General features: G+C 36.9%; 3 protein-coding genes across 3 annotated transcripts; 2 read left to right on the top strand and 1 right to left on the bottom strand.

Moving 5' to 3' along the window:
- Positions 1–943: 943 nt before the first annotated feature.
- Positions 944–9,836, top strand: LOC132599200 (SUMO-activating enzyme subunit 2). The gene is made up of 11 exons (XM_060312472.1): positions 944–1,182; positions 1,288–1,377; positions 3,108–3,191; positions 3,282–3,500; positions 4,454–4,555; positions 5,159–5,617; positions 5,792–6,021; positions 6,517–6,610; positions 6,715–6,897; positions 6,990–7,087; positions 9,219–9,836. The coding sequence occupies exons 1-11, from the start codon at positions 1,150–1,152 to the stop codon at positions 9,580–9,582; spliced, it is 1,956 nt and encodes a 651-aa protein (XP_060168455.1). The 5' UTR covers positions 944–1,149; the 3' UTR covers positions 9,583–9,836.
- Positions 9,837–10,142: 306 nt separating this feature from the next.
- On the bottom strand, positions 10,143–13,531 carry LOC132599196 (probable receptor-like protein kinase At4g39110). Its single transcript, XM_060312467.1, has 2 exons — positions 11,593–13,531; positions 10,143–11,253 (listed from the first exon to the last, which is right to left on the bottom strand). The coding sequence occupies exons 1-2, from the start codon at positions 13,529–13,531 to the stop codon at positions 10,541–10,543; spliced, it is 2,652 nt and encodes an 883-aa protein (XP_060168450.1). The 3' UTR covers positions 10,143–10,540.
- A 1,868-nt stretch (positions 13,532–15,399) lies between these two features.
- LOC132599197 (26S proteasome regulatory subunit S10B homolog B) lies at positions 15,400–21,125 on the top strand. The gene is made up of 10 exons (XM_060312468.1): positions 15,400–15,607; positions 18,308–18,427; positions 18,593–18,729; positions 18,836–18,997; positions 19,106–19,192; positions 19,276–19,362; positions 19,498–19,635; positions 19,883–20,074; positions 20,178–20,276; positions 20,768–21,125. The coding sequence occupies exons 1-10, from the start codon at positions 15,508–15,510 to the stop codon at positions 20,840–20,842; spliced, it is 1,197 nt and encodes a 398-aa protein (XP_060168451.1). The 5' UTR covers positions 15,400–15,507; the 3' UTR covers positions 20,843–21,125.
- Positions 21,126–21,566: the final 441 nt, after the last annotated feature.

Genomic DNA, 21,566 nt, shown 5'->3' with positions numbered 1-21,566 from the left:
GGAGGCAGTTCCCACTTAGTATTCTTAGAATTCACTGCACCACCAGTAGGCCTCTCGTCCACCGAATTGGCATTTCTCCATTCCTCTAGCTCCTTCTTTGCACGGTACAAAATCGCAGAGGGCACACTTTGCTTATTATTCCAACATAACCACTAATAAATAAAAAACTCACTTACATAGTCAAACTATAATTACATAGGGTAACTCAATCAAGCATATTAAATAATAAGTAAATTTCCTTCCTGCACCAAGCATATTTATTAAATCTAAGAGAATAAAAGTAAATTTCCTTCTAAGTTATTTTTTCTTAGTATATAATCCAACATAAAATAAGAAACAAAACTTGTTTCATAAACAGAAATAACACGTACCTCTAGAATTACGAGTAAAGAAGACAGAGAAGAGAATCGGTAATTCCACAACATGTAAGGAAAATTATAAAGTTCTCAACTTATTTGATGAGCGACTTAATTAACAAAGTCTTTTTTTTTTTAATCATTCGTACGATTACATCCTATTTTGAAATTTCACTGAACGTCTAACAATGATACATATTAATTAACTGAAACTAAAAAGATGAAGTTAAACACAAATTTCCAGTTTAGAAACTTGTTGCAAAATATTTATCTCTTCTACGTGGTTTGCGAGTTATTTCATAAGAGTTGTGTTTATTCCGTGCACACCTGAAGGTAGCGGATGTGGGTTCCTATGCCAAATTAAAAAAAAAAAACAACACCCACCATACTCTTTTTCCCCCCCAATATATTTACTACTACAACATTTTTACAGTAGTAAAAAGTTATAGAATAAAACCAAATCCACGCGTTATGCAATTAATTGATGAAAACGAGTAAATAAAGGACCATAGGTTATGTCGAGGCTGTAGGCCAAGGGTTACTTAAGAGTCAAGAACCAGAGGTTCATCTTTACTCCCAAAATAACATTGGTGCTTTTTTTTTTTTTTTTTTTTTTCACTTTGGCGCCTTTTCCTCGAAACCCCTAAGCTAAAAGTCCGTCAAGATTCCCTCTCACTGTTTTTCCCTTTCGATTCTCATTCGTCATTTTCTTTTTCTTTTTCAAAAGATTTATGCAGTCAACTTCATACTATATTTTCACAAAAGCAACACTTAATTTTTCTCTATCTTCTCAATGGCTTCCGAGGAACAGTTGTCTGCAATTAAGGTAAGCAAATAATTGGAGTTATTGTTGAAGTTTTGGGTACCCTTTTTTCTGTAATCTTGATGGGTTTAAGGGAAATATGATGTTTTTTTTTTGTGTGTGTTTTAGGGTGCTAAAGTGCTTATGGTTGGTGCTGGTGGTATTGGGTGTGAGCTGCTTAAAACCCTTGCACTTTCTGGGTTTGAAGACATTCATATTGTAAGTAAGATTTAACCCATCTTGGGTTTTGTGTATTCTGATATTTACTGTTTTTTTAAGTAGTTTTATGATTAGATTTTGCGTCAAGAAAATTTAGGGCTTCTTTGCGAGGGTTTCTTGAATTGTTAAGGTTTTTGCCAGTTATTGTATTGTGGGATGTGCGTGAGGATAAAGGGTTGTTTCTAGTGAAAAGTTTTCGGCTCCGACCTTGTATATGTGTGAAGATCCATTTAATTGGTTCTGTATATATTAAAAGGGGTGTTCGTTATGAAGGAAAATGTTTTCCAGGAAAATAAGTGGGTTTCTTACTTATTTTTTTTTTCTTTTTCGGTACGTATGCCAAAAATATTACCCTAAAAGCATTTGTATATAATCTAGACAAATACTATGAGAGGTGGGGGTGATGGGGGCTACAGGGGTGGGGTGACGATGAGTTGTGTTGGAGGGTCGAGAGGATACAATCAATGTGGAATGCCACTTGTGTAACTTTTTTTCCCTACTTTTACTAGGGAAGTTATTTTCCTCATTTTTATGGAACTTGTTTTCCTAGAAAAAATGTTTTCTAAAAGTTTTGATCAACCAAACATGGGAAAATTGGTATTTTCCTCCATACCGAAATCTTAAGAAAACCAGACCCACTGCTTCAAGAGAGCAGTTGCTGCATTAGACATTTTCTTCTCAAGCTAGTATAACTTTGAACCCATTGGGTTCCTCCCTCGGGTTCTCTATTTGCACATTTCATCTGTTATGGATGTCACGGTTCTAGAGGATGAAAGGATATGCTTGCAAAAGTTACGGATTAGCATTGTCTATATGAGCAATCATTTTGGTTGTGTGAATAGGGAGAATTGCTATGTGGTTAGCAAGTATCTTCCTTTTTGGATTATTGACTAGCACAATGTGAGCTTTCTGAGCAAATTGATACAACAAAAAAAGTAGACAACAATTTGAGTCAGCTCATCAAATGACACAGCTGTCCCTAAGAAGGCCCATGCTATAGCACAGCTAGAACCTTCGTTCCCTGACTCTAAAGGTATTCTATCACAATAGTACTAGTAAGGCCAATTGACCTTACAAATAGGCAACTAGCAGAGACGACAGGAAGATGTGTATCTTAGCTTGATTATCTCTGGGCAATGCTCGCATTGGAATGCCAGAGTTATAATAGCTGTTAGAAATGTATGCATGCAGTGTGATTATCTTTGTACTGCAATTAGGAAAGAGCTAGTCCTTATGTTTTTTTTTTATACATGATTTCCATTGATAAATAGGCGCTGCCTTGTATATTGGAATTTACAAGGATCAAAGCTTGCTTGAGTGAGATTCCACTATGTTGCTTGGTAGGTTGGAAGGCCGATTGCAGGATTATCTTGAAAAACCAGAATCCCTGCATTTTGGGCCTGGGGAGGGGGATTTTAGGGGCACACTTTATTTTTTTATGGGTAAAACTCCACCGCTTATCTTATATCGTTCCATTTGCTCTCAGGCTATTGAGATGTACATTTGGAGTCTGTAGAAGGGTGACAGGGCTTCTGAACCGTGTGGGGGTTGCTTCATGTTATTTTGATTCACTTTCCCTATACTGTTTCTTTATGAATTAATAAGATTTTATATAGAAAATTTTGCTTAAACACAGTTTTACCGTTTATTTTATGTGAGCCTGTTGTCTTGTACTATTATTACATAGAGGTTTCTAACCTGGTTTTATGATTCATTTTGTCTATTTCCAGATTGACATGGATACGATAGAAGTCAGTAACTTAAATAGACAATTCTTGTTTCGACAAAAACATGTTGGACAATCTAAGGCTAAAGTAAGGAAATCACATCAATTTTTTTCCAGTTTACTTTTTCCATTTTCATGCAGATTCTGAGTCCTAATAGCATACTCAAATTTTTACCAGGTTGCTAGAGAGGCTGTCCTAAAATTTAGGCCTCATATTAAAATTACACCATACCATGCAAATGTAAAAGATCCAGAGTTCAATGTGGATTTCTTCAAGCAATTCAATGTTGTGCTTAATGGCCTCGACAATCTAGACGCCAGGCGACATGTGAATCGCCTTTGTTTGGCATCTGATGTGCCATTAGTCGAAAGTGGGACTACAGGCTTCCTTGGCCAGGTAGAATTAACTTTTTCCGATTTTATTTGATGGGTATCTGGCAACTAAATTTCATTTGACATACTTCTGTTTATATCTTATATTTGCAAGTCTATATATTTCTTGACATCGTCAGATTGTTAGCAATGTTCAGACTGGCCGCAACCACTTTAAATTATTATAAAGGAAGTTACTCGAAAAAATGAAATAAAATAAACAATGTGATTAATCTATCTTATTGCCTTGTATGTGGTCGCGATTCGTAGAGTGTCGTGGTTATTTAATCAGCAATTGAAAAGTGCTACTCACCGTCTTAGTTCCATCCTACTCACTGTCTTAGTTCCATCTTCTAGTGAAAATAAGCTATTATAATTCCAATATTTTGATGTTGAATGTACCATGTAAGACTAGGGAAGCAGACCCTGAAGGGAAAAGAAGATCAGTTTGTAGTATTTCACAGAAATTTATGGAATATACATGCTGCTCATTGTTACACTTGTTACATCCAGTAAATTTTGATTCCTTTCTTCCAAGACTTGCTTGGAGAATTGGAAAAGGAAATATTTGCTACTCGGATGGAGTTGACCAAATGGGAACAGATTTTACGTCTTTTTCAAAAGAAACCCTGCAAAAGCTTGCTCTTCATGCGATCGAGTTTTTTATTTACCTCAGTCTTTTGATGGATGGAGCAATCATGATGTTTTTGTGCTTTTCTCTGGAGTTTTTTGATTCACTTCTAGCCAAAAGATCAACCTGTTTATGAACTATTTAAGATCATAGAGGAAATACATAATACAGTAGCTTTCTATGTGTTGTTACGGGTCCGAGGGTCCTATCTGGCTGCTCTTGTTCTTGGTTCTGGTTCCAAAGTGTATTACTATGTGTTCTGCTGTGTCTATTTAACAACTGACTGAATTTCTTTTGACTCTTACTAGTTCTGAGATTCTCATGTTCCACTCATTTTTTGTTGGCAGGTCACAGTACATGTGAAAGGTAAAACAGAATGCTATGAATGTCAGTCTAAACCACCTCCAAAAACTTACCCTGTCTGTACAATCACAAGCACTCCATCAAAGGTACTGACGAGTCCTTAATCCTTTTCTTTCTTAATATAAAATTTAGCCGAGCCAATCTGTATATATGTATTTATTTTAATGTCATTCCAATACTGACACTTGATGAAAGAGTTCTAAAATTTTCAGCATATTGCCCAGTGTAGTATACAACAACTACAACATACACAGTATAGTCCCACAAGTGGGGTCTGGGGAGACTGGGGTGTACGTAGACCTTATCCCTACCTTCGTGGGGTGAAGTGGCTGTTTCCGATAGACCCTCAGCTAAGACAGCGTAGTATGGTGCAAATAATAAAATTTCACTTATCACTAAAAAAAGAAACTACATTTAAGGAAAAAACTTATCACAAAAAAAAAAGAAAAGAAAAAAAAAAAGAAAAAGAAAATTGCAACATGTTTCTTGCCACCATATACCACTTGGTCTTTGTCAACTACTTCTTCCAAGATATTAGAGGCTTATATGGGTATTCATCACAATAGTGCTGTTTTTTTGATAAGGTACTAAAAATTTATTATTTCATCACAATTGTACTTATCATGTCTAGCTCATAATCTCACACGCTTTTGCCTTAAACATTTTGTTTTGAATTGTTTCTGCCTTAGTTTGTTCACTGCATCGTATGGGCAAAAGATCTGCTGTTTGCAAAGCTTTTTGGGGATAGGAATCAGGATAATGATCTTAATGTGCGTTCAACTGATGCTTCGAGCTCATCAGAACATGCGGAAGATGTTTTCGATCGTAGAGCTGATGAAGATATTGAGCAGTATGGGAGGAGAATATACGATCATGTTTTTGGTTACAACATCGAAGTAGCATTACGTAATGAAGAGACATGGAAGAGCCGTGACAGGCCTAGACCTCTATACACCAGAGATGTATTGCTACCAAGACCAGTTGAACAGAATGGTAACAAGGATAAAGCTTCAAACACCGGTGACCCCTCTTCAGTGTCTGCAATGGCATCTCTGGGCCTTAAAAATCCTCAGGATTTGTGGAGCCTAAGGGAAAATTCTGAAGTATTTCTCGAGGCATTAAAGCTCTTTTTCCTGAAAAGAGAGAAGGTTTTGATACCATCCCCACCTTCTGATTCTTTTTTGATAATATAATTATATTTTATTAGAAAAGGGAAAAAATCATCCATATACTGTGCACCTTCTGATTCTCTTTTCTCGTACATATGTTTCTATTTCATTTAGTCTATGTTCTAATGATTTCTGTCTTTACCGCTGTCGCAGGAAATTGGCCAGTTGGGTTTTGATAAGGATGACCAATTGGCTGTAGAGTTTGTGACTTCTGCAGCAAATATTCGTGCCGTTTCTTTTGGGATTCCGTTACATAGCCTTTTTGAAGCTAAAGGTATTGCTGGCAATATCGTTCATGCCATTGCAACAACAAATGCCATCATTGCAGGCTTGATTGTGATTGAGGCAATGAAGGTGTTGCAAAATGATGTAAAAAGCTACAGGTAGGGTTGATTCCACTCTCTCTAATTTTACCCCGGTTTTCTTTATTTTGGAGCAGGTAATTTTGGAGATCAACTAGAATGACCAAAATATCAGATACGCTCTCCAGCTGTGACTGATCTCCACAGGCTTTTTTAAAATTGATCTCGACATGCTTCCAGTCCTCCTCTTTTCCCACTTCCCACTGCATTTTCCTTTTTATTTGAGAAACAACTTACCATTTATCTGTTACCCTTTTAAAAAAAAAAAAAAACCTTAAAATCTACTGCATAGAGTTCCCTAAAATGGATTTTGACCTAAAGCTTTGCCAAAGCTTTTAACTAGCCCTTCTTTTCCTTTATGTTAGTATTAGCTAACAAAATAAGGACAGAATTCCTATATGCACTAATCTATCCAGTAGTTGAGAACAATGATGTGTAAAGTGTGGTACATGGAACAATGATGGCTATGTCTTTTTGTTAGGCGCTGTTTTATAATATCATGTGCACTCCTTGCAGGATGACTTATTGCCTTGAACATCCCTCAAGGAAGATGCTTCTCATGCCAGTGGAACCGTTTGTGCCAAACAAGTCTTGTTATGTTTGTTCTGAGGTATGATCTACGGTAAAGTACAATAGATTGTCTTCCCCCCTGTGCTACCTTATAAAAGTTTATTTTAGCTACTACTTTCTGACTTGATGCAAATCATTGAGCAGACACCTCTAACACTTGAGATTAATACTCATCGTTCGAAGTTGAGGGATTTTGTTGAGAAGATAGTTAAAGCAAAACTTGGCATGAGCCTCCCATTGATCATGCATGGGGTGGCACTTCTTTATGAGGTGGGTGACGATCTTGAGGAAGATGAGGTTGCCAATTATGCAGCAAACCTTGACAAGGTAAGATACTGTCACGTCTTTGTACGTATGTGAAGGAGCTTTATAGTTATTGGCTGAAATGTTACTTGTCTGTGTGAATATAAAACCATTAGGTGTTGTCTGAGCTTCCCTCTCCGGTTACTGGTGGCACAATTCTCACGGTTGAGGATCTTCAACAAGAGCTGAAATGCAGCATCAATATTAAGCACAGGTCCTCCTTGTTCTTATTATCTGTTGTAGACTCATCTTGCAAAATGAAGGAAAGAAAACTGTGTAGTGTATTTCCTCGATTTGCGTTTACATTGATTTCTACTATTCATGATATTATTTGGTATTAGCAATAGAGAGTTAGCTGATAATTTTTCAGAAGTTAAGCTGTTGGTGAAACTTGACATGATAGGTGATTTAAGTTTAACGCCTCATGATTTTTCCTCTTGATTCATTCATATCCAAGTATCCAATTACTCCTCTCAGCTTCCTCACACCCCCAGAATCTAACATTAATGGCTTGCTCCTGTGAATCTCCTTTTTAGTGCTTGTTTGTCGTAGCCTCCAGCCCTGGTAGAACGCAATTTTGTAGACGTTTACTGCTTCACTCATAGTTCTAATCTCTGCTGGATTAATTTCATGGTCTTGATTGATACATAAAAAGATAAATAAGAGCAAATTGGTGTTGTTAAACCTGGCCTGGACTAGTCTTGACTAATGGGTGAAATATGATACTCCCTCTGTGCCAATTTATGTGGCACACTTTCCTTTTTAATCTGTCCCAAAAAGAATGTCACCTTTCTATATTTTGAAACAATTTAACTTTATGAAATGATTTAAACCACACAAATATCTAAGGCTTGTTTTAGATCACAAATTTCAAAAGTCTTCCTTTCTTTCTTAAACTCCGTGCCAAGTCAAATGGTGCCGCATAAATTGGGACGGAGGGAGTACGTAGGTAATGGGCAAACTGGATTCAGAGTCTTTATTAGATCTTTCATTTAATTGTTGAAGAGATGTCCTTGACTTGTGGGACTGATTGCTCTTTTGGTCAAAGTGCCTAGCCAGAAAACCTTCAAGTCTCAGTGTGTTCTCCTGAAAAATTTCAGACCTTTTAGGTGCCTAATCGCTCCCTGCTCACAAGTTCACTACCCCACTTCCTTTTTGAGTTCTTCCAGTGTGTACCTAAAACTTTTTCTTTACACTTTTCTGTTATGGGCCCCACCTTTATACTGACAATCTTCCAGTATGTACCTAAAACTTTTTCTTTACACTTTTCTGTTATGGGCCCAACTTTTATACTGACAAAGGTTCTTAAAAGTATAATTGATTGGGCAGTACTTGTTTTAAGAAAAGTTCAAGTTCATCAATATATAAATGGTCGGGCCACAGTTTTAGATAGGACCTTGATACTGGAAATCTTTTTTGGTAGATATTTCTTGTTTGCCCATGTTTTGTTAACATATCCTCTTATCTAATTGAATACAATCAAGGCAGTACGGGTAGTTGTGCAATTAAAATGGGAAATAGTTTAGATGTTTTATTGAGATGCTACCAAATGAATGGGCCTTTGGCATTTTAAAATTCATTTCTAAAATGAAATACGATAGCGTGCCAGTTCCACTAACCACTAGATTATAATAGACTCTTCGACCATGAGCTTAGCAAATTAGAAAGGAAGCTTGAATCTCCATCTTGGCTCGATTAAGTTTTGATTGATATGTGGTTATCAAAAAAGGTTTCGATTGATGTGGTTATCCAGTTTTTATTTTTTATTTTGGATTGATATGTTTGTAGCTTATTTAAAAAGGCGTTTGTGGTTATGGTTTCCCTGTGAAAAGATTTCTCATTATTGCCATGAAGAATATAATTCTTCCTGACCTAAGACACTGAAAATCCTAACAATAGAATCATTGGCAGTGACTTCTTTGATTAGATACTTTGTGCTGCGAATTGGGCAAATCACTGCTGGATTTGGTTGGAGAAGTTGTATGCGCACATAGACTAGATGTTTCTTCACCAACTTGGTGCTATGGCTATTGTTCCAAATCATGTGCTTGTGCTTTGGTGTAATTGGTTGTTCTATTTTCTGATTTGATGTTTTCTTGATTTGAGCTTTTGAAGCTCACCCATTCTGTAGTATGAAACATGAAGCATCCAAAACTTTTGTACAGGGTGGTTTGATCTCTTTCTTTTTGTAGTCCTTTTCGGGGGACTTGTCTTGGGAGTACATTGCTAATGAACATATTGAGGGCATTTAGTAAGCAAGTACTTGCTTACGGTGTTTATTTAGTGTTTCCTTTCTGTTTACTCCACGGCGTCATTTGAACTGTTATGTGATTTAATATTTACAGAGAGGAGTTTGATGAGGAGAAAGAACCTGATGGAATGGTTCTCTCAGGATGGACACCAGCTCTTGCAACAGAAAATAAGAACAAGCAATCGGACAATGGCGCCAGCTCGTCCAATGCATCTCAGACAGTTCCACTGGAGCCAGAGGATGATGATGAGGTAGAAATTATTCTCAAAGACCCTGAAATTCTTTCTGCTGGGAAGAAAAGAAAGTCATCTGACCTTTCAGTTGCTGCGGATTCAGAGATATCCAGTGTCATTGGTGATGTGCTGTCTAAAAGCAAGCCTGAAGAGGATGATAGTCATTGTGGTATTGTCATGGTTGATGGAAATTTAGACACCAACAAGAAAAAGAGGGTGCAATAACTTGTTCCTGGATCTTAATCATAGCTGTGCATCTGTCTAACTTTGTACAATATAGGGAGAAACAGTGATTCTTTGCGACTTCCTAACTAATGAGTTGTTGATTCTAGGTGTGAACTTTATGAAGTTTTGATACTGGCAGGATGCCTCTAGTGACTCCAGTTCTAGTTTTTTCACTTAGAGCAGTCTTGATTCCGACTTGACAGACATAACCGTCTAAGAATGCAATTCTCACTATTTTGCATGGTACTCTCAAATCAGGTGACTTATTATTGTGTCTCCTGTATTTAGTTACTGTTGCTGACTGTGTTTCCTTTTTATCTTTTTTTCTTTTTCTTTCCATGCATCCGTCGGCTGATAAATTATACTCCTTTTTAAAATCGTCATAAAAAAAAGGAAAGATAGAAACCCCCATTTGATGGTCTCAAGAAAGTTACAAATCATTCGAGGGTTGACATGGATTAATTGCAATTTTTGTTCATATTATATGCATTCTTCAACTGACCTTAAGCTCAGATAGTACGTTGAATAACAAGCTGAAAATGTAATGAGAATTTCTTTTATTTGATATGATGAACTAGCAGAATGTGATTCAAATTACTCAAGAGCCAGTCAGCGTAAATAGTTACATAAAACGAGCATTAGACCCATCAAGACTGCAAAAAGCACGACAACAGAAAGAGTGCAAGAGAAACTATGAAGTAAATAATACTATACAATAGTACATTATTATTTAGTTCACAAACTTTTTTCCAGCTATAAGTCCAGCATTTTATGTTAGAAAATACAAAACAATCAAAAAGATAACCTCCGGCTATAGTGACTCATTCTTGGAAGAGAAAGTCCAACAAAAAACAGCAGAAAAGTCATCAGTAAAAGAGCTGGCTTCAACTACATATTTCACTGGGACATACCAATTGAGATTTTTGTATTATCATCTGTGTCAAAGTGATAGTGGCAATCATCGTCCGTTAAGTTCAGCAAATTGAGCAAACATTGCAGTTCCTGAATGATCATCAATTGCTTGAAGTTCAGCAGGATTTCTTGTCTGCTCAGGTGAAGAAACTGGTCTGTTATCAGGAGTCGAAGATGCAGAGGCCGGGACAGGAGTGGGGGCCACTGTAGCAGGAGAGGCTGGAGCAGCAGATGGTTTGTTTTCTTCTTCAGCCTTCCCTTGTAATGAAGCTTCTTGCAGCTGCAAAGCATATTCCAAGTTCCACAACACATCACCCATGCTAGGTCTATCAGCTCCATATTCAGCCAAACACTTTTCTGCTGCTTCAGCAAATTTCTTCATTGACTCTGGGTTAATATTACCCACAAGAGTAGGATCAATTATCTTGTCTAACAAGCCTTTTCTCTTCCATTGCATTGCCCATTCTGCTAAATTCACTTGCTCTCTTGGAAGTGCTGGATTAATTGCAGGACGAGCGCATAAAACTTCTAGAAGTACAACTCCAAATGAGTACACATCAGACTTGTCTGTTAGCTGCTGCTTCCGGAAGTACTCAGGATCAAGGTACCCGAAACTTCCCTTCACAGCTGTGCTTACGTGAGTCTCGTTGGCAAGGCAATCCTTTGATAGCCCAAAGTCAGCCATTTTAGCGACGAGGTTCTCATCAAGAAGAATGTTGGTGGTCTTGACATCTCTGTGGATAATTGCTGTAGACGCACCTGTATGTAGGGGTGACAAAATTAGCTCATGAAAACGTGCCCAACCCGCCCAAGTTTGGGCCTGTCATTGACCAACCCATTTATTAGCTCAGTCCATTTCAGCCCATCAAAATATTAGGCTGATATGTAACCCAAATTGACTTATGCGAAATGAGTTGGGTCATTAAAACTATTAGGTAGTAAAAAATTATAAAAGAACATACAAGAAAATAAAACTTAGTAAGAATTGGGCGGGTTGAGCTATGACGAGTGTTTTAGCCCATTTCAACCCAAATAACTTTTTGGATGGGTCAATAACCCGCCTAAATTCAGTTTAACCCACCCATTTGACACCCTTACCTGTATGGAGGTAATGAAGCCCACGAGCAGAGCCAATGCAGATATCTAGCCTTTGCTTCCATGTCAAAGGTGGAAGGTTCTTTCCATAGAGATGATCTCTGAAGGGGCCATTTTGCATGAACTCATAAACCAATATCATCTCCGTGTTTTCATCGCAATAACCAATCAACGACACCAGATGGCGATGTCTGAGCTTGGATAACATCTGAATTTCAGTCTGGAACTCATTGATACCTTGCTCAGATTGTGGATTGCCTCTCTTGACAGCTACTTTTGTTCCATCGTCAATTTCTCCATAATACACATTGCCAAAGCCACCAACACCAATTATGGCATTCGAATCCCAATTGTTGGTGGCGTCTGACAACTCGGCAAATGAAAAGTATCGGCCTAGCCCCATAGTTGAAGAGAAAAATTGGCTCTTGCGCGACAACGAAGCCTTGCTTGCCATAAAGCTTGTATCTCCAGCGTGTAGTGGAAGCAACCAAGACGAGAAACTATTCCTTTTTTGCCAATCTTGAGGTCTTTTTTGCCACTTGAAAACTATAGCACCTAATCCAACAAACGCTCCAAACATCATAGCAAAACCGACATAAGCCACTGTTTTGCTTGGGCCACTACTTTTCTTTCCATCAACACCATATTCTCCATCAAGACTACCCAAAGAATTATTCATCCGAAAAACCTCAAGGCCGTTCAGGATCGCGTTCTTGAATCCTTGGACATCGTTCACCGGAGAAACCTTTACGCTAAGCGGATTGGAAGCTGAAGAGGAATCTACCACAAAATCCTTGTAAAAAGCTGTGGACAATTGCTGTGTCAAAGATGACAAGTCTAGCCCGGAAATTGCCATCTTATCATTAATGTACACGTTGAAATATAGTTCATTAAGCGCTTTGCTTATGATATCGCAGAAATGAAGGCGAATTAGGTATGAATACGAGGTATCAATATCCATCGTCCACGATATGTTGAAGTTGGGAATTGTAGTTTCTGAATCAGCCATTTTTACTGCAGAACTGTAAACTGAAGGAGGCGCAATTAAAGGAGACCCACCCGCCGTTGGATATTGAATGATAGAAGGTTGAACAGAAACAACCTGTCCCGTAGCATTATTACGGAACGGTGCATCAGATAACCAACTTCTTCCTAAAGTGTCATTTGATCCATCAAGGTATGAACCTCCAACATTAAGCCTATAGGTTGTTTCGAAATTACTAGTGCTAAGATCAAATTTTTGTGAAACGGGGAATAGAAGAGGGACAGAATAGTCAAGTAATTTGCCTGGAGCAGTAACAAACTCTAAGGCGTTTACAAATGCAATTGAGCCTTGTGAAGGAGCAAATTTGATGGCGTAACGCTCTGTTGTAACATTTACAAGAAACTCTTTTAGAATCGCTTCGTTTTTCTCCATTTGGAAGTCTTTGAGGAGGGCTAATGTATCTGTTGAAACAGAGAATTTGGCGGTTTGGAGATTAAATTCGTTATTTTGTAAAGGGAAAAAATGAAGACGGATCCAATGCAACCCGGGACTAGTCACATGAAATGTGTAAGTGGCTTCACTAACGAAGACTTTCGCGTTGAGGTATATAGGTGAAGGTACATTCTTATTATCAGGTGCAGAAATTTGAATGTCACGTCCGCTATAGGCTAAATATTTGGCTGTATTTTGATCTGGTTGAAACGCGCGATTTCCTGGAAGAGTAGTAGGAGAAGTGGATCCACAATCAACAAGGTAGTTATCTGATGGTGTAAATGCTGGAAAAGATTTTGCTGAGGCAGTAGAATCTGATGATTGTGCAGAAACTGGAATTATTACACTCGAGGGGCCGAGGATAATGAGGCAAACAAACGCCACGAGGATATTAGCCATTATTTTAGACGATGAGAATGAAATAAAGGGCGGTGGTGGTGGTGATCCTCTAGGCATTTTTTTCATCTCCAGCCCCTCCTAATGAGGATTTGGGGATGAAATTTGAGAAAAAAAATTGTCTAAAAACTATGAATGGAGGGTGTATGAAAGAGAAAAAAAGGAAAGAGAGGAATGGTGGAAAAATTAAGGTAGAGAGATTTGAAATCAGTATGTTTTTGCCAATATTATCGCCATTGTTGTGGGGCGTGGAGATTTTTGGCTTTGGTTTCGAATTTCTGTTACCATTGGCGCACTTATTTTGTTTAAGGTTTTACGTGTTTTAGTGGTTGAAATGGTTAATGCACCGGTCTTTTCTCTACGCTGTTCATTTTAATTAGCGTCTAAATTCTGTTCACAAATTCTTTGACCATTTTATTTTCAATAATCATTGGTTTAAGTTTGTTCTCTTCTTTTCTTTCTTGTGAGTAGGAAAATAAATAAAAGAACAAAACGGCGCAAAAAGGGAAGAAAAGAAGTATGCAAATAAATATGAAAAAAGAAGTTTGCAAATCAATCGTAAAAAATTGGTCAAATTTTGTTCATGTATTATAATGTACATTGAACAACTTTACTCGTGCGTTAAACTTTTTTCAAAATCTTATTCGGCTAGGGCAAAAATGCTTCATTTTTGTTCTTGATCCAACTTAAACTTTAATCAAAAGTAGAGGGCTAAAAAAGAGACTTCTTTTCAGGAAGAATTTGGACATGTGAAGTCCACCGATTTCACGTTAGGATTTCGTTAATGATAAGGACAAACACGAGATGATTTGCTAACAACAAAGGTATGAATGAATCAACACTCTAATAGAGAAAAAAATTTGAGAAATTTCAAATAATGCAAGAACAAATTTAGACCTTTTCCCTAAACAATTCATAAAAGGTTTAGTCTTCAATAAAATATTATCGGTTAGGAAGCCATATTTCACAAGGTGGTTATATACTTAACCAAAAAAGAAAGAAAAAGGAAAGAGGGCCTCATTTAATTTATTAGGTACTTTCTATGAGCTAGCAACTTATGGTTTAAATTAAAGAAAGGCTCAACTTCAAATCTCTTGCTGCTACGGCTTCAACACCAGAATTTTCCTTGTTTTGAGAGAAATAACTTATGTGATCACAATTCGAATCTAGTGTTATAAGTTTCGATTTTAACAACCTTGCAACCACTTAGCATCATTGTCCACTTAAACCTTACATGTATAATAACATGAAAGGAAAACTGTTTCAATTATTATTTGGTAGAATCAAAAGATCAAATTCGACTCATATCATGTTACACTTCTCTTTCTATTTTTGGGCAAGATTAAGTTATTTCATAACATAAAAGCAGGTTTTTTTAAAAACTTTTTGGTCACTTCTCTTATTGTGTATTTTTTTTTTTTTTTGGTGAAGTTAAACATTTTTCTGCTTGGCAAAAATATTTATATATGCTAGCCAATATACATAAATTATACGCTAATTATACATCTGCAAGTTATTTTTTGGGTGAACGACTATGTATTTTGATTTCTCTCTCTCTCTCTTTTTTTGTTGTTGTTTAAGAAATTGAACGGTTTTTCGTTCAAATGGGTGTTTTTTAATTTTGTCCTCACAATAGAACTTATTTCTAGTTGGGCATAAGTTCATCACATGAGATATAACTTGTGGGATATTATGATGTGAAATATAAACTTATATCCCGGAAAAAAATTATTTGTTATGAGGGACAAAAGTTAAAGACCAGTACCGAAGAGAGACAAAAGTACAAATGACTCCCTTTCCCCCCCCTTATTGGGCTCTACGCTGGGCTTGAATAAAGTAGCGAAACCCTGAGCCCAACAAGAAGCTGCTCTGTACATCTTCTTAAGATGAGAATTTTTTTTTGTATTTAGAATTTAAAAAGAAACTTATATAATTACAAACAAGGGCAAAGGAAATTGTATTTTGGTAACAGGGATCTATCTATCTATATACGTTTCTTCCTCTTCAAGTCGAGAGAAAGGCAGTGTTGTTCAGATCTCTTAGCCATGTCGACCGAAGAAGATGCAGTACGACGCCGTACAGCACTCGCCGATTATCGCAAAAAGCTCCTTCAGCACAAAGAACTTGATGCTCGTGTTCGCACTGGTGAAAATCTTATAAACCCTAGTCTTCTTATTTTCACATTGATTTCGATTACTCAAGTGTATATTTAGGTTTAAGAGCATCAATTGATACTGTTATTTACTCCTACATGTAGTGAATTTTCGTCGATATTTATTCAATTCGATGCTCAGTAATTTCACTTTTTCGTTTTTCCTTTTATATTCATAGGTAAGATTAGATATTTTATGTTCTGTGGTGCATATCAAATCAGTTTGAAAAGGAAAATACCGTAGTAAAGAAGACATAGCAAATAATAGGGAAAACATTATATAGCACTCAGAAAAAAGGAACATTAACAACAACAAAATAATGCAATAATCAAAGCACAAGAAACAACAGTTAGTATCAGAAATCGAAGGACAAGAAGGTACGAGAATAGTGCTGATACTGCTTGTATGAAAGGGGAAACAGGTACGGTGTACCAAACTACCACCAAACATATCCCGCATGAAATCGGGAAAACGCTCAACGGCAACCTCCATATCCTCCTATCTAAGGTCATATCCTCGGTAAGCTGAAGCTGCAAATATGAAAAGTTTAATGCTAGTAATATATTGCAGGGATTGTTTATGTGGTTAAAGTTGGAATTTGTACTAGAAAAAGAATTTTAGCATATATTTTGAACCTACCTCACACATGTGCGAAATTTGTTTTGTATTTTCATGGGTATGGCCAATGTGTCCTGAACCGCGATTGCTTTATTTTGAAATTAAGCATTACTTGAGACGAAGAAGATTAGAGAAAGCATCTTGTGTGTCATTGCTTGGTACAAGGTTCTATTTGGGTTCTATGCTACACTTGTGATGGCGCACAGATTAGCGGAAGAAAACTGATGAAGAATAAAAGATGGGGGTGAACTTGATTTATACGGATTAGAACAGCACAAACTCAAGTATTAACCAAACTCAATCCTTGTTATGAATTATCACTAACGATGATTCAAACCCAAAGAAATTGCAATGAAAATAAAGAAAGAATAGATAAAACATTTAATCAGTCAATTCCAAACAAATATGGTAGAACCTACTCAACCTAGTACTAGTTAATATTCCAACTAAGATTCAATCCAGAGAAAGAAAGAAACAGGAGGGTAAAGAGATGAGCTCATACGAAAAATCTTACCCTAAAAGATTCAAGTTGGACTCAAGTTGAACTTCAAGAAGAAGAACAAAACATGAGATCAATTCCTACGTTTAGAAACGTTAAGTTTAGGCTAAGTCTCTCAACTTTAACTTTTCCAAATCTAAAACAAAGATCCTAACCAATGGGATAGGGAATGTCAAGAAGACCGAAATATCATTAAACTAAATGTTCCATGTTGGCCAGGCAGAAAATCCGTGCTGCATTGTTGCGCTGCAGTCCGAATCTACACTGGACTTTGCTACTCTGCGCTGTACATCGCACTTTTAGCTTCCATTTTTTTGTTCATCCAATGACTCCATGTCATATATCAATGATGTCACAAGCACTAGAAGATATTTCTAAGGTATTTCCTAGCCTTCTAGCTCATCTTCCACACACGCTTGCGTTGGAGCTCTCCCGTGGACTATCGATTTCCGACGGTTCAAATGAGCCGATGATTATGCTTTTTACTTGCTTCATGTTATTAGACAGATGATTAGCGTAAGAGCGATAGAGTTTGTATTTTCACATTAGGAAGAACTTTTAAAGATAAAAATGGTGAAACACCAAATAAGACAAGCCAATGCAAGTGAACAACTCCATTAAACTACATGTAAAAGTAAATTCCTTTTTACAGCTTCTGACCTCTGAAGTTCTGAAATCATTTTCAATCATTCCTTAAGTGCTTCATGTATCATAGTATCTTGGCTTAACTTTTTTAGTTTCTTTTTTTTGCATATGTATAATGTACTACACATACTTATACATGTATTTATGTATATATATGATTTTGGAATGTAAAGCATTTGTGTGGATCTTCAAGGTTTGGGTAAAACATGGTGGCGTATAATATAATGTAACCTAATGTAGAATGTTTCATAAAAACTCGATCTAACAAATGTTATTGCTACTTATCTTTTCTTAGTTATCAGTAACTCTTGCTTGTTGGAAAATGGATTCCTGTTCTGGTAATCAACAGGATTTTTTGCGGGAAACCATGGACTAGATCATGCCAATCCTTTTTGGTCTTTCCATTTGTTAGATTCTATTCCTTCACTAAAATGCCTTTCCACTCCACAAAGTACAAGTGCTGTAGGGGAGTTGTCATACTTCATCAGTCAACAAACTATAGCCTGATGATTTATTTAAGCATGCCTTGATGTATATAATCTCATGGAGTTATCTGTTCTTTTATTCAGAAAGGATGTTGTAGCTATTTTGATACGGATCCCCACTATAGAACTCTCATAAATCAATGCTTCTTATTTGGCAATATGCGAATGTGTCCTTAGTTTCCCGGAGTTGGTATAACCTTGTTTGTGATACACCACAAAGCGAGAGAAAAAGATATAGATCAAATTTTAGTTATTAGTGATTATGAATACATGTTCAAGTACTTCGTAATTGTTCCTTGATTTTTATTCCTTCTACTAGGTTGTTTTCCTATAAGCTGATAAGCAACTTAAATTCTTGGTCCTACAAAACTTCGTAGTATTCGTATTCTTTTTTTATCTTTCTGTTATTATATTACTCCTACTTATTATAAAGTTACCTCCTCAGTGAGAGAGAACTTGCGAGCTACCAAGAAGGAATATGCTAAAACAGAAGATGATTTGAAGTCACTTCAGAGTGTTGGACAGATCATAGGAGAAGTTCTCCGACCTCTAGATAATGAGCGTTGTAAGTACTCTTTATCCTGACTAATATTTATTTACTTTTTTACTCCTAGGTATGCACTCTTAATCACAAAGTGTGGTTTTAGTTTCATTTTTTTGACATGAAAGAACTTACTAAGAAACTGCAGAAATGTATGGGACTAATCTGTACCTTCCATTACCTTTGCAGTGATAGTAAAAGCTAGCAGCGGCCCGAGGTATGTGGTTGGCTGTCGCAGTAAAGTTGACAAGGAAAAACTGACTTCGGGCACAAGAGTGGTTCTCGATATGACAACACTTACAATCATGCGGGCACTCCCCCGGGAAGTTAGTAGTTACTATTTTGCTTGCAAGTGTTAATCGTTTGGGTCTACATTTAAAATTATTACGTTTGTCCATCTTCAATTTCCTTATGATGAGAGATTAATGGCAGGTTGATCCAGTTGTATACAACATGCTTCATGAAGATCCTGGCAACATTAGTTACTCTGCCGTGGGTGGACTGTCAGATCAGATCAGGGAGCTGAGAGAATCCATAGAGTTACCTCTAATGAACCCTGAGCTTTTTCTCCGGGTTGGAATTAAGCCTCCAAAGGTAAGTCATTCAACATAATTTTTCCACAGTCTCATACGTTTGTCGGCATGGACAAATATAGCTTTTGCTTGTAATATCACTTTGAACCAACAAAGGATTCTATCCCAGGGTGTTCTTCTCTATGGGCCACCTGGAACTGGCAAGACATTGTTAGCCAGGGCAATCGCTAGCAACATAGATGCCAATTTCTTAAAGGTTGGTGCTCTAGACTTTTAGTTTTATCCTCCAGTCCAATAGCATCTCATAATTTGGACCTCTACAATTGGTGATTGCTGCAGGTTGTATCAAGTGCCATTATTGATAAGTACATTGGTGAGAGTGCAAGATTGATCAGGGAAATGTTCAACTATGCTCGTGATCACCAAGTAAGGACTTCATAATTAATTCATTGTATATATTGGGAGTCTTAGACGTGATGAATAATTCCTGAAGGTGCCTTAAAATGTTGTTGTTGTTGTGTTGTGCCTTAAAATGTTGACACTTATTATCTTCACTTGTAGCCCTGCATCATTTTCATGGATGAGATTGATGCAATTGGTGGACGTCGTTTTAGCGAGGGAACAAGTGCAGACCGTGAAATTCAAAGAACGCTCATGGAGTTGCTTAATCAGTTGGATGGATTTGACCAGCTTGGAAAGGTCTGGATTGACCTTCAATGTATTCTAATATGTGTTGAGATTTATTCCATAGGATTAAGGAGGAGCGGGGGGTTGAGTGACATACAGGCTTAGAAATGACCTACGCATGGAATTACACAATTATTTCTTTAACACGCTCATAAAGAAGAGTTAGAATGCCCATTTAAAAAACAATAGGAAAGAGTAGAATGCATAAAACGGGAGGGTTTGTTCGCCTGAGTCTATTTTATCTTTATTCTGTTTTCAGGTGAAAATGATTATGGCAACAAACAGACCCGATGTCTTGGACCCAGCTCTTCTTCGCCCTGGTCGGTTAGATAGAAAGATAGAAATACCCTTGCCTAATGAACAATCAAGAATGGAAATCCTCAAGATCCATGCTTCTGGGATTGCCAAACATGGTGAAATTGATTACGAGGCTGCTGTTAAGCTCGCTGAGGTTTGCTAATAATGATAACAAGAACACTGTTATACTGCTTCTATTGCATCAAACTTCTCTGCTCCTATTGCATCAAACTTCTGTTAACTTGTTTTCTCCTCAGGGTTTTAATGGAGCTGATATGCGGAATGTTTGCACTGAAGCTGGTATGTTCGCAATACGCGCAGAGCGTGATTATGTCATCCATGAGGATTTCATGAAGGTATTTGTCGTCTTTTCCGAAATTTCTGTTTGTAAAGTGGCAATTTATTAATTTCACTGATTGGCTCTTTTATGAATTCACCTTATAGAGGTCTTCATGCTACCAAAGTGTTTATTACTCGAAGAAATTTAGTGACTCATGGTAAATCTGTATGCGTGTTATTATGTGAATCACTACTGCTTTTAGATTTTGTACCACTACCCTAGGTAGTAGCACACTCGATTTATTATTTTAATGAAAGCACACTTAAATATTCTTTAACTAAGAGTGTCGGTACAGTAAGTCCATAATTCACATTGAAACCTTGTTTTGGAAGAGATTCTTTGTTTCTACTTCGTATCATGTGTGTTCTCTAATTCCTTTTTTCCTATTTTTCATCGTTAGAACTTTGTTCCAGAAAGAAATGCCTTGTTGCTTCTACTTGGTAGTGTTATTGTATTCTAAAATTCTTTTTCCAATTTCTCATCCTCGTGAGACAACTTTTCCTGTAGGCGGTAAGGAAACTGAACGAAGCAAAGAAACTTGAATCAAGTGCTCACTACAGTGCTGATTTTGGTAAGGAATAAGCACGAGCTCATGGGCCATGGACCAATTTCAATGGTATGACAATGCCGGATGCAGTCTTCGGTTGCTGTACCATTTGGGTTTCTTTATTCTGTACTTCAAATTATGTAAAGCAGCAACCCCTTTCTCTGAAAGCAGCTGCATTTATTGTGTTTCTCGTGGCGTCTGTTGAAGGATGGTAGAAGAGAATAGAGACGGTGGATGTTTATTTGCTGTATTTGCGTTTCTATGTACTGAATTCTGATTAGCATTAGACCCAAAAAGAAAAATGAACTTTAAACTTAATACTGAGGTGGTCGTATATTAGGCAATACGGCAGAGGGATGCAATCTGACTGTTCTCAGGATTGTTTGTTAGAGTCGATTAAGCCTTTTTCCCGTTCTTATATCAGACAGTTCTGAAGGCCCTAACACTTGCAATAATCAGTCGATTAAAACTTGGAAGGAAGAGCAATTGATTGAGCAAAGGAGCAAATATACTCAATTTTTTCCCTCGTTATAAAAGTGATGCATATATACTTCTGCCGTTGTAAAATAGTGTAAATTTACTCTTGTCGTTATAAAATGGTTCAAATATACCTTTTTCACTGAATGAGATTTAAAAAAAAAATCATTTAGGTTATTTTTTAATTCAAAGAAATTATCACGTGACTTTAGGAAAAAGTCTACCTATTTTTTTTTCAGTAGACATTTTTTTTTCCTGGTGGGTCAGGTCTAATTTGTTTTA

The sequence above is a fragment of the Lycium barbarum genome, chromosome 6 (assembly GCF_019175385.1).
Source record: "Lycium barbarum isolate Lr01 chromosome 6, ASM1917538v2, whole genome shotgun sequence".
Lineage (NCBI taxonomy): Eukaryota > Viridiplantae > Streptophyta > Magnoliopsida > Solanales > Solanaceae > Lycium > Lycium barbarum.
This window is presented reverse-complemented; position numbering and strand designations above follow the sequence as displayed.

Excerpts from the sequence above, each read along its gene's own strand:
- LOC132599200 (XM_060312472.1), top strand. The coding sequence starts at position 1,150 with ATGGCTTCCGAGGAACAGTTGTCTGCAATTAAG. Across the intron at positions 6,022-6,516 it reads AATGATGTAAAAAGCTACAG|GATGACTTATTGCCTTGAAC; the intron begins GTAGGGTTGATT and ends CACTCCTTGCAG. Across the intron at positions 7,088-9,218 it reads AGCATCAATATTAAGCACAG|AGAGGAGTTTGATGAGGAGA; the intron begins GTCCTCCTTGTT and ends TAATATTTACAG.
- LOC132599196 (XM_060312467.1), bottom strand. The coding sequence starts at position 13,531 with ATGAAAAAAATGCCTAGAGGATCACCACCACCACCGCCCTTTATTTCA. Across the intron at positions 11,254-11,592 it reads GCTTCATTACCTCCATACAG|GTGCGTCTACAGCAATTATC; the intron begins GTAAGGGTGTCA and ends CCCTACATACAG.
- LOC132599197 (XM_060312468.1), top strand. The coding sequence starts at position 15,508 with ATGTCGACCGAAGAAGATGCAGTACGACGCCGTACAGCACTCGCCGAT. Across the intron at positions 18,428-18,592 it reads ACCTCTAGATAATGAGCGTT|TGATAGTAAAAGCTAGCAGC; the intron begins GTAAGTACTCTT and ends TTACCTTTGCAG. Across the intron at positions 19,636-19,882 it reads GATTTGACCAGCTTGGAAAG|GTGAAAATGATTATGGCAAC; the intron begins GTCTGGATTGAC and ends TTCTGTTTTCAG.